The 14,342-nt window shown below is 17.9% G+C and overlaps 1 protein-coding gene across 4 annotated transcripts in view; it reads right to left on the bottom strand.

Moving 5' to 3' along the window:
- Window positions 1–14,342, bottom strand: part of LOC107995433 (glutathione S-transferase-like) — a 70,972-nt gene that overhangs the window by 7,183 nt on the left and 49,447 nt on the right. For 3 of the 4 annotated variants that reach the window (XM_062073501.1, XM_062073500.1, XM_017052953.3), the window contains exon 2: window positions 402–563. In XM_062073501.1, the coding sequence (XP_061929485.1) occupies window positions 402–546 (145 nt within the window). In that variant the 5' untranslated portion in view covers window positions 547–563. The remainder of the gene's footprint in view (window positions 1–401; window positions 564–14,342) is intronic. The other variant, XM_017052954.3, reaches the window with a different exon arrangement.

Genomic DNA, 14,342 nt, shown 5'->3' with positions numbered 1-14,342 from the left:
TTGTGATAGAATATATTTTTTAAATTTTTATATAACATTATAAGATAAGATGATAATCTTTCCAAGGAAAAAATTATTATATATATTCATAATTTTTAATTTAATTAAATTATGTAAATAATAGAAATTATTTACAAAATAGCGAATCAAAATTTGAATACTATAATTCGTACTTATAATTCATATTATAATTGTTTAAAAATTATTGTAAAAATCAAAAATAGATATAAAGAATTAAAAGTAATTATAAAATGAAATGTTAATATTTCTTTATAAGAAAAAAAATATATTTTCACAAAAAAAGTAATTAAGGAATTGTCTTATTTAGAGTTATGTAATAAAGTAAATTTTATAAATATTTTAATATTGGTAAAAATAAAAAATCAATATTGTGTACTTACATTTCTTCAATTCAGGCCAGCGTTCTTTGAAGATTCTTTCATCGACATAGTCAATTCCAACATATGCAAATATGTAGCGGATATGCTCGGCACGACCACGAGCATTAAAGTAGATCAATTTGTAAAGCGGTTGTTTTTCTGTCATTTTTCCTTACCTATAAACTAGACGCAAGATTATAATAGTTCTGTATAATTAGAATAATTAAAATTTGATAAAATAAATAAAATTTGATAATTTTGAAAAATAGAATTTTAATATATATAATTTAAATATCTTATAATTTTAAATATATAATATATATAAATAAATTAATATTTTATTTAAAAATAATAACAAGAAAATGAAATAAAAATACATTAGTAATTAATGAATGAAATATGAAATTTTAATTAATTTAAATATATTTTACTTGAAGAATTTTCAAACAAAGTTTTAATTTGTTTGAAATAATGTAATGAAAATAGAATACATATGAAAAATTATAAATGAAACATTGGATAAAATTTCTATTTGAACAAGTCGATTCCTTTTGTTTGTTTTTTTGAATTGAATTTGTAATATATTAGAAATAACGAAAAAAAATTTTTTATTGAAATGACTTTTCAATTTGTTCAAAATGATATGAAAATGGAAACCTTAAAAAAAATGTAATAATAATAAATATAATTTTAATGATATCATAATAAGAAAAAATTATAAATTATTGAATTCTTTTGATATTCTTAATAATTAACATTCAATAATTGACACTCACTCTATAATTTGGTAATAGATTTGAAAATTTATATATGTTTCGATACTTACAGTTTTTTCTTTTTTTTATGCATCAATTTTAATTCGAACTTTGTTAGCATTTATATAATTTATTTAAATTTAGAAAAGTTCTAAATCTTTATTATAAATTCAAAAAAACTTAAAAGATATTAAAAATTAAAAAATTACTTTTATTTTTTTTCGTAATTTCAATGGCAATTTTTAAAAAAATTTTTAAAAATATAATATAATATTTAATAAATTAATTCTTTTAATATTTAAAAAAATTCAAATCATTTGGTTCAATTTTAAACAATTATTTAATTTTAATTTTAATTAATTTTAATTTAAAAAGTTATTAATATTTTAAAGTGTTTTATTCCTTACTATATTTTTCAAGAAAACAAAATATTCAATGCAATTATAAAAATTTTGTTTTATATTTTATTTCGAGTTATAGAATATTCCTCACTTTATTTGTTTATGATCCACAGTACATAAATTTACAAATGTATTAAAAAATTTGACACAAATTTACAACGAGAATATGTCATAAAAGTCACGCGGTTAAGTCTCGTAAATTTTGAGGTAGTATATTTTTAAAAATATCGAACAATGACCTCAATACTTCGCAATTTCTATCTCCTGGAACAATCGAGCATTAAAAACAAAAGATTTCAACCAACTCAAGAGTGATTGTAAGCTTTTCACTCTTTCAAAAGATTTTTCATTCTACTTACCTATCTATCTATACTACCTCACTTCTTTACGTGATTCCTTTTCTTGTATGTCCTTATATCGTGATTTATCACTTCGAACTAGTGTTGTATAATTTTTGGCGAAATAAATATTTAATATCTTAGATCTCATTTAGCTTAAATAAAATGATTTTAAATAGGATGTAAAATTTCGGCAATTAAAATATTTTCATTTTAAAAATTTGAACAACAAAATAAAATATTTTATTCTAATAATCTAATAAAAAAATAAATTTCTAAAAAAATAATTTAAATTTTTCTTAAAATATTGATCAATTCACAAATAATACAGTGGATTAACGTGATTCGATTCATTCTTTGATCTAAAATTTAAGAATTTCTATTGTCGAGATATTAAAAGAAATTAAAGTATACTTAAAAAAAAATTTTAGAATAAACTTTCCTTAAAAAATTATTTTAAGAAAATTCAATCAATTTATTACGATTTTCAGTACACAGTACATAATAAAAAATTATTTGTATTTATAAATATATTGAATTCGTATCATTATTTTTTCAGCAGTAATATTTAAAATAAATATTACAATTCAAATGAATTAATTTTATTTATCAAATAAAATATTATTTTGAAATGTTTTTATTTATTTTTAAATAATTTTACAAACATATTTTTATTAAAACGTCAAAATATTTCATTTACAAAATTCTTCAAAATTTTGAAGAATAATAATAGAATTATTTATTTACTATTGAAAATAGATACAATCGATACAAACATTTATATTCGAAGATATTATTGATATCGTTATCGATAAATATCAATAATATTGATAATATGTTATTGATAATTCGATATATTCATAATATTTTGTTAAAATGGTAACAGATAAAAATAATTAAAATTTTTATTTTTTCTTATTCAAAGTTATTGTTAGAAATGTTATTATATATTTATTATATATTATATAATATAATGATTATCTATAAATTAATGATATTTTATTGAATTTTTTATATATTCAAAATATCCTTATATTATATATTAATGACATGAAATACAAATTGCTGAAATACAATATAATATAATATAATTTCAACTTTATTTATTTTTATTGCAATATATTATTTTTTTATACTTTAATAATAACTTTGAAGAGAAAATAAAAATTCTATTTGTATGTGATATCTTAATGATATAATCAATATATTAAAAACTATCAATAATTTATCGATAATATTTTGATAATCGATAGTTAAAAATAAACTAGATAAAAAATTTAAAGAATGATTTTAGAGATTAAAAAAAATACAAAAGTTAGTATATTTGTTAAAATTCATTAACTTGAAGTTTATCAAACACTTAAATAATTTTTTCTTTTGTATTAAATAAAACAAGAAAAAGGACTATCTGATTTTCATGTAATGCAAAATTAAATTATAATATAACTTGAAAAATAATATTAATATTAAACTTCAAATAATATAACACAAATTCCAAGATTTTTATATATCAATTTTTGAGTTTATTTTAATTATTAATATCATTTTTTAAATTTTCATCTGCTTTAAATACTTTCTAATTTTTCTTTTAATGACTGGATAGGAATACTTATTCAAATATTTAATGCGAATTTTTCCAACCCAATAAAATGGTGTCCGTAATCGAAACGATAACATTCTTCTACTTGTGTAAATTGTGATAAATAGCGATAAAATGGAAACATTAATATTTTCTTTCTTCTTATTATTTAAATATTAAAAAAAAATATATTACGCGAAAAAATTTCTTTTCCTTTTTCTTCTTTTCTCATTTTATACATTACATAATTTAGTATTTGACAAAATGTTTTTTATGACATAAAATTAATTATCATGTATTAATGTTAAAATTAATATCTCTATTATGATTGTCGCATTTTATTTAATGAATAATCATATTCTTTGTTAGAAAAATTCAAAGTTCCGCAAAAATTAATAACAAAAAGTGGAAAGGAAAAAACGAAAGGTTAATATTGCTATTCACTTTTTGTAATGTAACATAAATTGATTTTTTCATCATTTTTTTCTTTTTCTTTTTTTCATTTCTATTTTTTATTTTTATATCGCTTCTTACAATCAAAAATATTCGATAGAAAATTCTAAGAAATAAAGAGATTAAATGGAAAAGAATTGATTTTAATTTAACTATGACAATCGTTATCGATTGTGTCGTTATTGCACTATCCAATGCGAGTTTTATTGCTTCTACCATTCAATCGGAAAGTTTTATTTGATTTCCCGTGGAAAACGATTAGTTGTGCGTCTTTTGCAATCATTATATGTCATTATTTGAAATGTCGATTATCGATTTCTCGTTTCGTATTTAATCAATATCCAACATGTTGAATATAAAACATTGAAATATATTGAAAAATCAATTACACTCACATATTGTTTTATGATTTGAAATTTGTAATTTTATAACATATATTTTATCAGAATAAAGATACTGAATGATGATACTGGCAATATCTAAAAAAAATTTACATTTTATAAACTCGAGTCTAATCTAATCTGTTTTATTGTCGAAAATGATTTGCAAAAATTATTGTCGTGTGACATGTGTATATTTCATTCACTATCAGTAATTTTCATTTTTTGTTTGATGATCTAAAAAAGTTATATTTTTTACTTGTTTATAATGAATATTTTTACCAACATAATCGTTACATAAAAATATTTTATAGAAAATATTTCATAAAAAATATTTAAAAGCAAGCTTGTTTTATTATTCTTTTAAAATAATAATAATTTAGATGTAAATCTAAAAATATTTATCTTGATAGCAATTTTTGAAATATTGATTTTGAAAATTTAGCATATTAGAGATACGCATGAAAACAAATATAATGTAATATAATCCAAAACTTAATTTTAAAAGAAACTTTTATTGTTATATAAAAGAGGAACAAATTTTTATTAAAGAAAAATTATTAATAAAAAATGAAAAAAATATTCGAGTTCCAATTAAAATATATTCCAAAGATACTTGAAAATTTCTGTTTATGACAAACGAATGATAATGAAATTATAAACCCATCCATTCGTAAATCAATGATTTATCATTAAATACAGCCAGTAAAATTCTTGATAAAATTTCTCAAAATATATAAATCTTTGATAATATAATTAAAAAAAAAGAAAAAAAAAGAAGAGAAAGAAAAAATAAAAAATTGGAGGACATTTCTATTTTTTCTGTTTTTAAAAAGTATTTTTTTTATTTTTATTATTTAATGTTAATTACTTTATTGTTTTATGGACATTAACTTAAGAATAATGATAATGTAAATCCAATCAATAAAATTATTGACTCGAAATTCATATTTTAAGTTAACTAATTAAGTTAATAAATTATTTCAATATATTAATTATAAATTAATCATCAACCATGAATAGTAAAAACTGGAAAATATAAAAATATAATGAAGGAAAAAAGTGTTTTCTTAAATATTAATATAAATTTCTCAAAATAATTTTCATGTAATTCATGCTATGATTCTCAATTCTCGTACGATATAATAATTTTTATGTTTTGAATAAGTTGTTGCAGCAATTTGTACACGGTTTGATTTTTTAAATTGTCTATTAAGACATTTGAGAAAAACAAAGGAAATTCCCGATGGCAGATATTGATTTGCGATAAGTACAAAAAATGGTTATAAAATGTCGAAAAATGTATCGAAATCCAAAATAGTTTTGCATACTGATAACAACATTTGTAAAAAGAATACGTATTCGAAAAAAAATTGAATATATGGAAAAATTTTTTCATCTTTTATATTTCTTAGAAAAATTCATTGTACACGTCAATTGTCATAGAATAAGAAATCTCCATGACATATATGTTGCGTCATATACATATTTCAAACATATTAAAGTAAATTTTTCAATATCGAATTATTACTTATAGGATAATGTCAGATTTAAAATGATTTATTTATTCTCAATTCACATTAAAAATTGATAATAAAACTTTATTGAGTACTGATAAATTAGTAAGTATTTCGCTAAAATGAATAAAATTCTTCTTTTAAAATCATTCTTAATAAAAATAAAAAATATTCTTTATAGATAAATATCTTAATAGAAATCTATCTATAATCTTTGATTGCATTATTTAAAACTCGTAATTCATATGCTCCTAAACCGTTTTCATAACCATAATCATCGGATTTTAATCTCATCTATAGATCTCTGATCGGTCAGTTTTGAGGGTAACGAAGAGATTGCGTATTTACATGCATGCAGAAGAAGGTATCGAGATAACAATACGTGCGTGAGCAGATCGGAAATCGTCATTGTCTGGTGCTCATTGATAACCAAAATTAACATTGCTATATCCGATTTCCGTGTTTTATTCGTTTTATGCTTGCTTTTTGAATTCAGTACACGATTATAAATTGATAGTTGAAATGATGATGTATGAAAAAGTAGAAAAAGATGATCGGAAGTCGAAATACGGATAAAATGAAAGATGATTTTTTGAAATGTATAGAGAAAAAGACATTGATGCAATGGTAAATCATTCGTGCAATAATGGATATATATTTTATATTGGAGAAAATTTTTGAGAAGAAATATATCTTTGATCAAATGTTTGGAATTATATTAAGAATATTATTTAAAATTCGAGAAATTAAAAAAAATCAGATTAAAATTGATATTAATATTAATAATAAAATTCAAATTAACAATAAAATTAGCAAGAAACTCGATGTATATAAACACAATTGGAAAAATAATTTTAAATTTTTACCAGAAAAATTATAAAAAAATGTTGATATTTTTTTTTGATATTAAAAATTTCATCTTTTTGTTTTTTTTTTGCTCTTAATAATTTCTAAAAATATTATAATTACAATATTAATTACTTATACACAAAAGTATTGATATGTAAAAAATATTTATATCATATTCATTTTACATAAGATCCGAAGCTGTCTTATACATACGTTGATTGAATCTTTTTCTTTTTTCTTTTCTAATTATTATAATGTGATATTTTAGATTTCTTTATATAAATTTTTTATATAAAATGATTATTTTCATAAATTAGATTTTCATTCATAGAATCAAAGTTAAAATAGTAATTTACGATACAATTGATATCACAAAGCAAACGATTAAGTTTCAAATAACTTGTTACGAAGGAAATAATATTGAATAACTGAATAATTAACATTTATTTAAGAGATAGGATTTCAAATTCTATTTATTTAATAGTCTTGTTTCTTATAAATATAAGATAGATCACGTAAAATAGTAAACTTTGATAATAATATGATACTTTATAATAATAATTTCTAAGAACAACAGAAGAAGAAAAGATTTCTTTAAATAATTTTATATTAATAGTAATGATGAACATTAATTAACAATGAATGGACAGATCAGAAAACAATGAATAATAATAATTACATATATTGCAAAATGATATTTTATATTGTTAATTAATGAAAATTAAAAAATTTCTAAGTATTCATATTTTAATTACAAATTAAAATTTTAAAATCATAATTAATTTATATTATTAATAATTACTATTATATATTATTATAATAATTATAGATTCATTCTAAGTTTCTTAAAGTAACAAAATTCCTTATATAACAATATATAACAATATTCTATGTTATATATAATGGATTCAAATTATAATATAATTTATATAAACAAATATTATATTTTTTAAAGATTATCCGAAATTCATAAATTCATTATAAAATTTTATAATATTTCTAAGAAATTAGAAAGAAAACAAATCTAAAAAGAAAGACACAATAATATTTATATGTATTTCAATTATGATATATATGATAATTATGATATTTATTAAAAAGTCATATGAAATTCTTTTTTTCTCTTTTTAGTATTCTTCAATTTTTAAATCACTATCTAATATTCTTTTCTGTTTAAAAAAAGAAAAAAATGAAAATAGAATCTATAAATTATAATATATACATATAATATATACATATACATAATTTATTTTCTAAAAATTATCTAAAATTCTTATCCCATTTCTTATTTTTCATTTTTCTAAAAACATTAGATTCCATAATTTTTCAAACATTTCGGCCTAAGAGATGAAAAAAAATTCTAAAAAATTTAATTTCAAAATATTCATTTACATTTTTTCTAATTTTTGCAAATATCAAATCATTAAAAATCTATTATTATGAATTATTTCTAGATTAGAGGAAACAAAATTAATCCGATTAATTATAATGAATTTCGAGATATGAAACACGTAGTCTATTTGTAATATTTCTCTACTATTACTAATCGAGATTAAGTTTCCAGTAAACATTAGAATGCGACAATAACTAAACTGATCCAAGATCGGATTATGGCAAATGGAACGCTTTTTTTCACATGAATCTTGCTAATTAATATTAATCATGAACGTGAATTTTTTAATTTGGACCAATATATAAAGATAAATCTTTTAAAAAAATAATCATCGAAAAAATAATTATTGTATATAATCTATTATGTTTTACATACAGTCAGATTTTATAAAATCAAAAATTAATATCTTTTACCAATCAAAAGTTTGGATTCATTAATATTTTATAAAAATAAAATAATAAAATAAATAATAAAATATCTTAAAAATTCTTTCGTCAAAAATTTATCAAATGAATAAGTGAAATTATTATTGATATAAATAATACTAATTTCAAATTTATAATAAAATGTAGAAAAAGATTTAATATGAAAAAAAAATAAAAATTCAATATATGAAAAAGAAAATATTTGCTCAATATATACATACATAGTATATTTTATATCTATATTTATTTTGATATGGATATAATGATTTGAAATAAAATTACAAATCATTGTATCATATTGCAATAAATCTGATATGATATTGATATAATGTTGATACGAAGACAATATAAAATTTGTAATAACTTAAATTGTTTAACAAATGTTTCAATTATTAATATTGTTTATTACATAAATAATTTATTATAAACTAAGATTCATAACGAAGATTTCATTAGACATTGAATGTCACGTTGATTCTTTGATGTTCATAAAAAAATATTTTGTTGAAAGAAATTTCTAAAATTAAATTGTTTTTGCTTCAAAAACATGGTATTAGTAAAGAATGATATTAATCTTTAATTTATATCAAAATGTCATGCATTATGAATATAATTTCTAATTTTACAAATATTATATAATTATAATTTTTGAAATATTTTTTTTCATTTAATATTTTTTTTTATGATTGATGAATTTTATTAAAATGTAATAATAGTATTTTTATAAATTCCTAACAAGAAATTTAATTTGATATTATTTGTATACATAACATTTTAATGTATTATTATAATTATTAATAAAAAAATTATTTTAAAAATGTTTCAATATAATAAATATACAATAATGAAAATTAAAATAATTATATATATAAAAAAAATGCACTTTTCTATTTTGAATAAAATATAATTTTTTATTTGGAATTAATTATTATTAATAATTGTAAAAATTCAAAATAAAATAATAAAATAATATAAAACAATAAAAAATTCATTTTCTTCCTGAAAATTTCATTGATTTCATTAAGGATTGGAAAATTACATTAAGGAAAAAAAATTTTGTTTAAAATACATTACAAAATTTAGTCGAATTACAAAATTACAATGTTGATATGTAGCTATCACAGAATTAATTTTAATTTTAATGAAATCTTGAGAATGGATTACAAAAAATGGATACATTGTAATTTATTTTTGAGAAAGATAGAAACTTATCATAAGAAAAATTGAAAATATAAATTTCGTCAGATATATAAATTGTCCTATAACTCATGATATAATAGAATAATTCTACATGAAAAAAATAAGTCAAAAATATGAAACAAAATTTTTTTATTTGAAACTTCATTTTCGAATAAAACAACTTAAAAATTTTTTTATTCTAATTCAAAAGCAGAAAAATTTTAATTAAGTTAAATTAGATAATTAAGTTAAATTAGATAAATGCTAGATTAGGTTAGTAAGTTGAAATAAACGTTGAAAGTATATAGAAATAATGGTATAATTAAACTGAAAATGATTCTATGAAAAATAGATCGAAAATATAAAACAAAATTTTTTTATCTTATATGGCTTCATTTTCAGGAAAAAGTTTAAAAAATATAACTAAAATTGGTTATTTCCGATTAGACACGAATGAATTATCGATAGATAGTTACATTAGCAAAATAATAAGCAAAAAACAATAATTAGCAAAAAAATAAGCAAAAAATATAAAATAAATTTTTCTCAATTAAAAATTAATTTTTAAAAAAACTTAAAAAGTTGCTGATTACATGATTCTTTGATTATATATGCTTAATTTTTTTTTAAAGAAAAACTTTAAAGGAACTTAAATAGGAACATAAAACTTTATTCTATCTTTTTTGCTTATTTTCATACGTATATATTTAATTATTAATATATTTGTATATAATCGAAAACCGATTTTAGTTTTAGTTGGAAATTTTTCGAACTTATTTTATTTGAAAATAAAACATCGAATTTTATTCTTAAAAAATTTTATTTTTATTTTTTTATTTTTTATTTTTTTTTCATATAAAATTGAACTATTAGATATATTTTATATTGACAAATGTAGATATCTTAAATGATATAATTATCTATATATATTTCTATGAACAACTGATTCCAATATGTATTCTAGAGATAGAGATTTCATAGATATTTTTTATCAGATGCTTGATATCAGAAATTTACTTAATGAAAATGAAAATTTTATTCTAATCTATTATTCTACAATATGATGGCCCGTTAAATTAAAATATAACATATAGTTTCTTGACCATCTTGAATATTAATGTTTTTAAAATGATAAACAATATTATTTACATGATTATTTACATTGTTTAGATTTCCTAAGATAAATACAAAAAACAGAATATAGATATTATATCAATTAATTAATTTAATTAAAAATAGAAATATATTTTTGCAAATTTTATAAAAAATTTTATCGTATTTTAAAAAAAATAATAAAATTTAGAACATAATAGAAAATATCAAAAATTAATCTAAAAGAAAATATTACGTTAATTATTTATTTAATTAACAACAATCAACAATAAAAAAACGTTTAATTTGCTTATTGTTATTTTCTCGACAGAATAAAATTTTTATCAGAAATAATACTAATTATAAACTTTATATCAATCTATTTGATTTTTGTCTACAAATTTTTTGATAATGTTGTTATTGATAATATTTTTCTAAATTTCACAAAAATTAAAATGATATCAGAAATTAATCCAGAAACAAATATTAATTGAATTATTTTAATTGAAAATCAATTTTATAATTATAATTATTAACAACTTATTATTAATAATCAATAAATATATGATATATAATTACTCGAATAATTATAAATTTTTTGATAAAATAAAAATTTCTTTTAAAAAGTCATTAATATTCTTGAAAAAACAATCATTACTATTATAGAATTGCTGTGGAATGAAAAAATAAAAATTATATGATTATTTCTCAATAATAAAAAAACTATCAATCTTCCGGATTATATGTATAAAAGATTCTTGCAATTTTTAAAAAGAATTTTGAAGTTTTAATTTTATATTTTTTAAACATACATTCAAATATATATTTTTTATTAATTATTTTTTTATTTTTATCATCAAATATAAAATATTGTTTTCTTCATATTTTATACAAGGATAAATCAAAAAGTAATTAATCTGCCTATAATTTTTTTATTATTAAAAGTATCTCAATGAAATTTGGTGATTATTAAATATTTAATGAAATAGTTTTGACATTTCATATTTTCAATTTTTCATTTTTCATTTTTATTAATTATAAAATATGTCACTGGAAATAATATCCAAATTGAAAATCAAGATAATTTGCTTTTTTTTTAGAAAATATTCAAATGAAAATGGCATATAATCCAGACTTTTGTAAAAATGTATTTTTTTATTTTAAGATTATTATTAGAAAAAGATTTCTCAAAACTTCAATGAATGAATTCAAAGTATGCGATACGAAAATGATTACCATAATTTGGACAACAATTTTTCAATAGAAAAAACTGATATCGCGATATAATAAATGACTAAATATATATATAATAAATGATTAAAACATAAAAAATCATAAAAGAAAAACTTTGTATATTACCATATACTATTTGGATTTTTTCTAAAAAAATAAATCATAATTTGAACATTATTTTTATCTAACGAATAAGACATTATCATTTATCATTTTTACAATTGATAAAAAAATAAATGATAATTGTTAAATTGAAAATATAAATGTAAATATCAGAACAGAAGTATTAAATAGCATTATCATCAATTTAAATAGCATTATATATTTTAATACAAAATATCTTTAATACAGAAAGTTTTAATTCTGTGAATATAGTTTATTTTTATTAGATATTGTATTATATATAAATTTATTGATATTTTAACTCTTATCGAACATCAGTACTTTGACTTAACTCCGTAACTTATCATTAAATCTTGCTATTAACTTTACTTAGGAATATTGATGTATAATTGATGTTTAATATATATTGTTGATGTATTGTTTATATAAAAATGTATTGATATATTGTTTAATATAAAAATACATTCTTTACATAAAAATTTTAACAATTTTCATTGTATTATTTATTGTATAATTGGTTTGCAATTTCATATATATAAATACATATTTAGTAATTTTGACGTGACATACATTCAATACGATAAAAATATAATTATCACATCAGAGGTGACGTATGTCCGATAAGAATAATATGAATATGTAAAATGATAATATAAACATGTAAAATGTCTTTATTATTATATTTTATATCATATAAATAATTGTTATATAGATTAGTATAAAATATATAAAAAAATTGTAATTTTACTATTAACAAAAAAAAATTATGTTATTATAAATTATTAATAAATATTTTTTAAATCAATGAAAATAGTAATTTCTAAGTAGTTTTATATACACTATAAAAAATTTGTTAATCAAATGTAGATATTACTTATAGAATTTTATTAAAGAATAAAATAATTAAAAGTAATTAAAAAATTTCTTTTCATTTTGTATTATCCTATTATTTATTGTTTGAATGAACAATTATTACTTAATATTTATTTTTATATTTATTTTATATCAATAATAATCATTATATATTATTACATATATATATATTTTTGTATTTCCAATTATATTATAATTTTGTATCGCAGAATTCAGATACAATATTTCGTAACGAGCAATTCAATAATTTATTTGGTAATAATAAATTTCGTAATTGGCAATTGATATATAACACTGCTGAATGAGACAGTGGTATTGTCAATCAAATTATCTTAATTAATACAATTGTCTAGAATTACTTTGTAATCTTCAAATAAATAATTCAGATAAGTAATATAATGGCGATCATGTGGAAATCTTTTTAAGTTGAAAGAAATTGATAAAATTATAGTCAGCTTAATAATAAAATAAATAGAAATTTATTGAGTTTTTATCGATGGTATTTCATTAAAGTCATGTAGCAATATAAATCGAATTTATTCTGGAAACATGTCTAATATAATTAGAAATAAGTAAAAAATCTTATTATTAAAATTTTATTTAACAAATCAATCGAATTATTTAAATAACTTTACTTATTTTAATATATATTCAAAATTCTCATATATAAGATGATGTAATGAAAATTATCTTCTTGAAAAATATTTTAAATAAAAATTAATAATTGAAGAAAATTTTTTGAAGTAAAAATTGTTTAATATAAAAATAATCATTGTATAGTCATATCGATGTAGGTATGTTTTCTGTAGGTAAAGTAGCTTAGCAGATTCGATGTTAATATAGTTACTTATTTTTATTATGTTGAATAAATAGCTAAGATATATATAATAAAAAAAATCTATAACAAATAAAAATTAAGCAAATTCATGGAAGCGTGATATAAATTTTTTTTTTAGATATTATATTCGAAATATTAGTCATCAACATTAATAAAGTATTGTATTGTATAAAAAAATTGTACAAAAAATTGTATATAAAAAGATGAATATGACCACAAAATAATCATTTTCTTACAATATTTAAAAACAATTGCTTTTAACTGATAGTTTTTAAATTATTCAAGTTGGTAATTCTCATTAAATCATTTAAACTCTCATTAAATCAATCAGATAGTTGTCATTTTTAGACATATGATTATTCATCTATTAACATTTAAAATTAATTTTTTAATACAATTGTGAATTTTTAAATTTTTATTTATTCTATTTTTTATAATAATTTTTTTCCATTTATTTCATAATTATACAATTTTATAAAATTTGAAACAATAAAAGTATTTATAACAATTTATATTTTTCTTTACATTAAAAAC

This window comes from Apis cerana, linkage group LG4, assembly GCF_029169275.1.
Source record: "Apis cerana isolate GH-2021 linkage group LG4, AcerK_1.0, whole genome shotgun sequence".
Lineage (NCBI taxonomy): Eukaryota > Metazoa > Arthropoda > Insecta > Hymenoptera > Apidae > Apis > Apis cerana.
The sequence above is the reverse complement of the archived record's forward strand: the minus strand, read 5'-3'. Positions and strand labels throughout refer to the sequence as shown.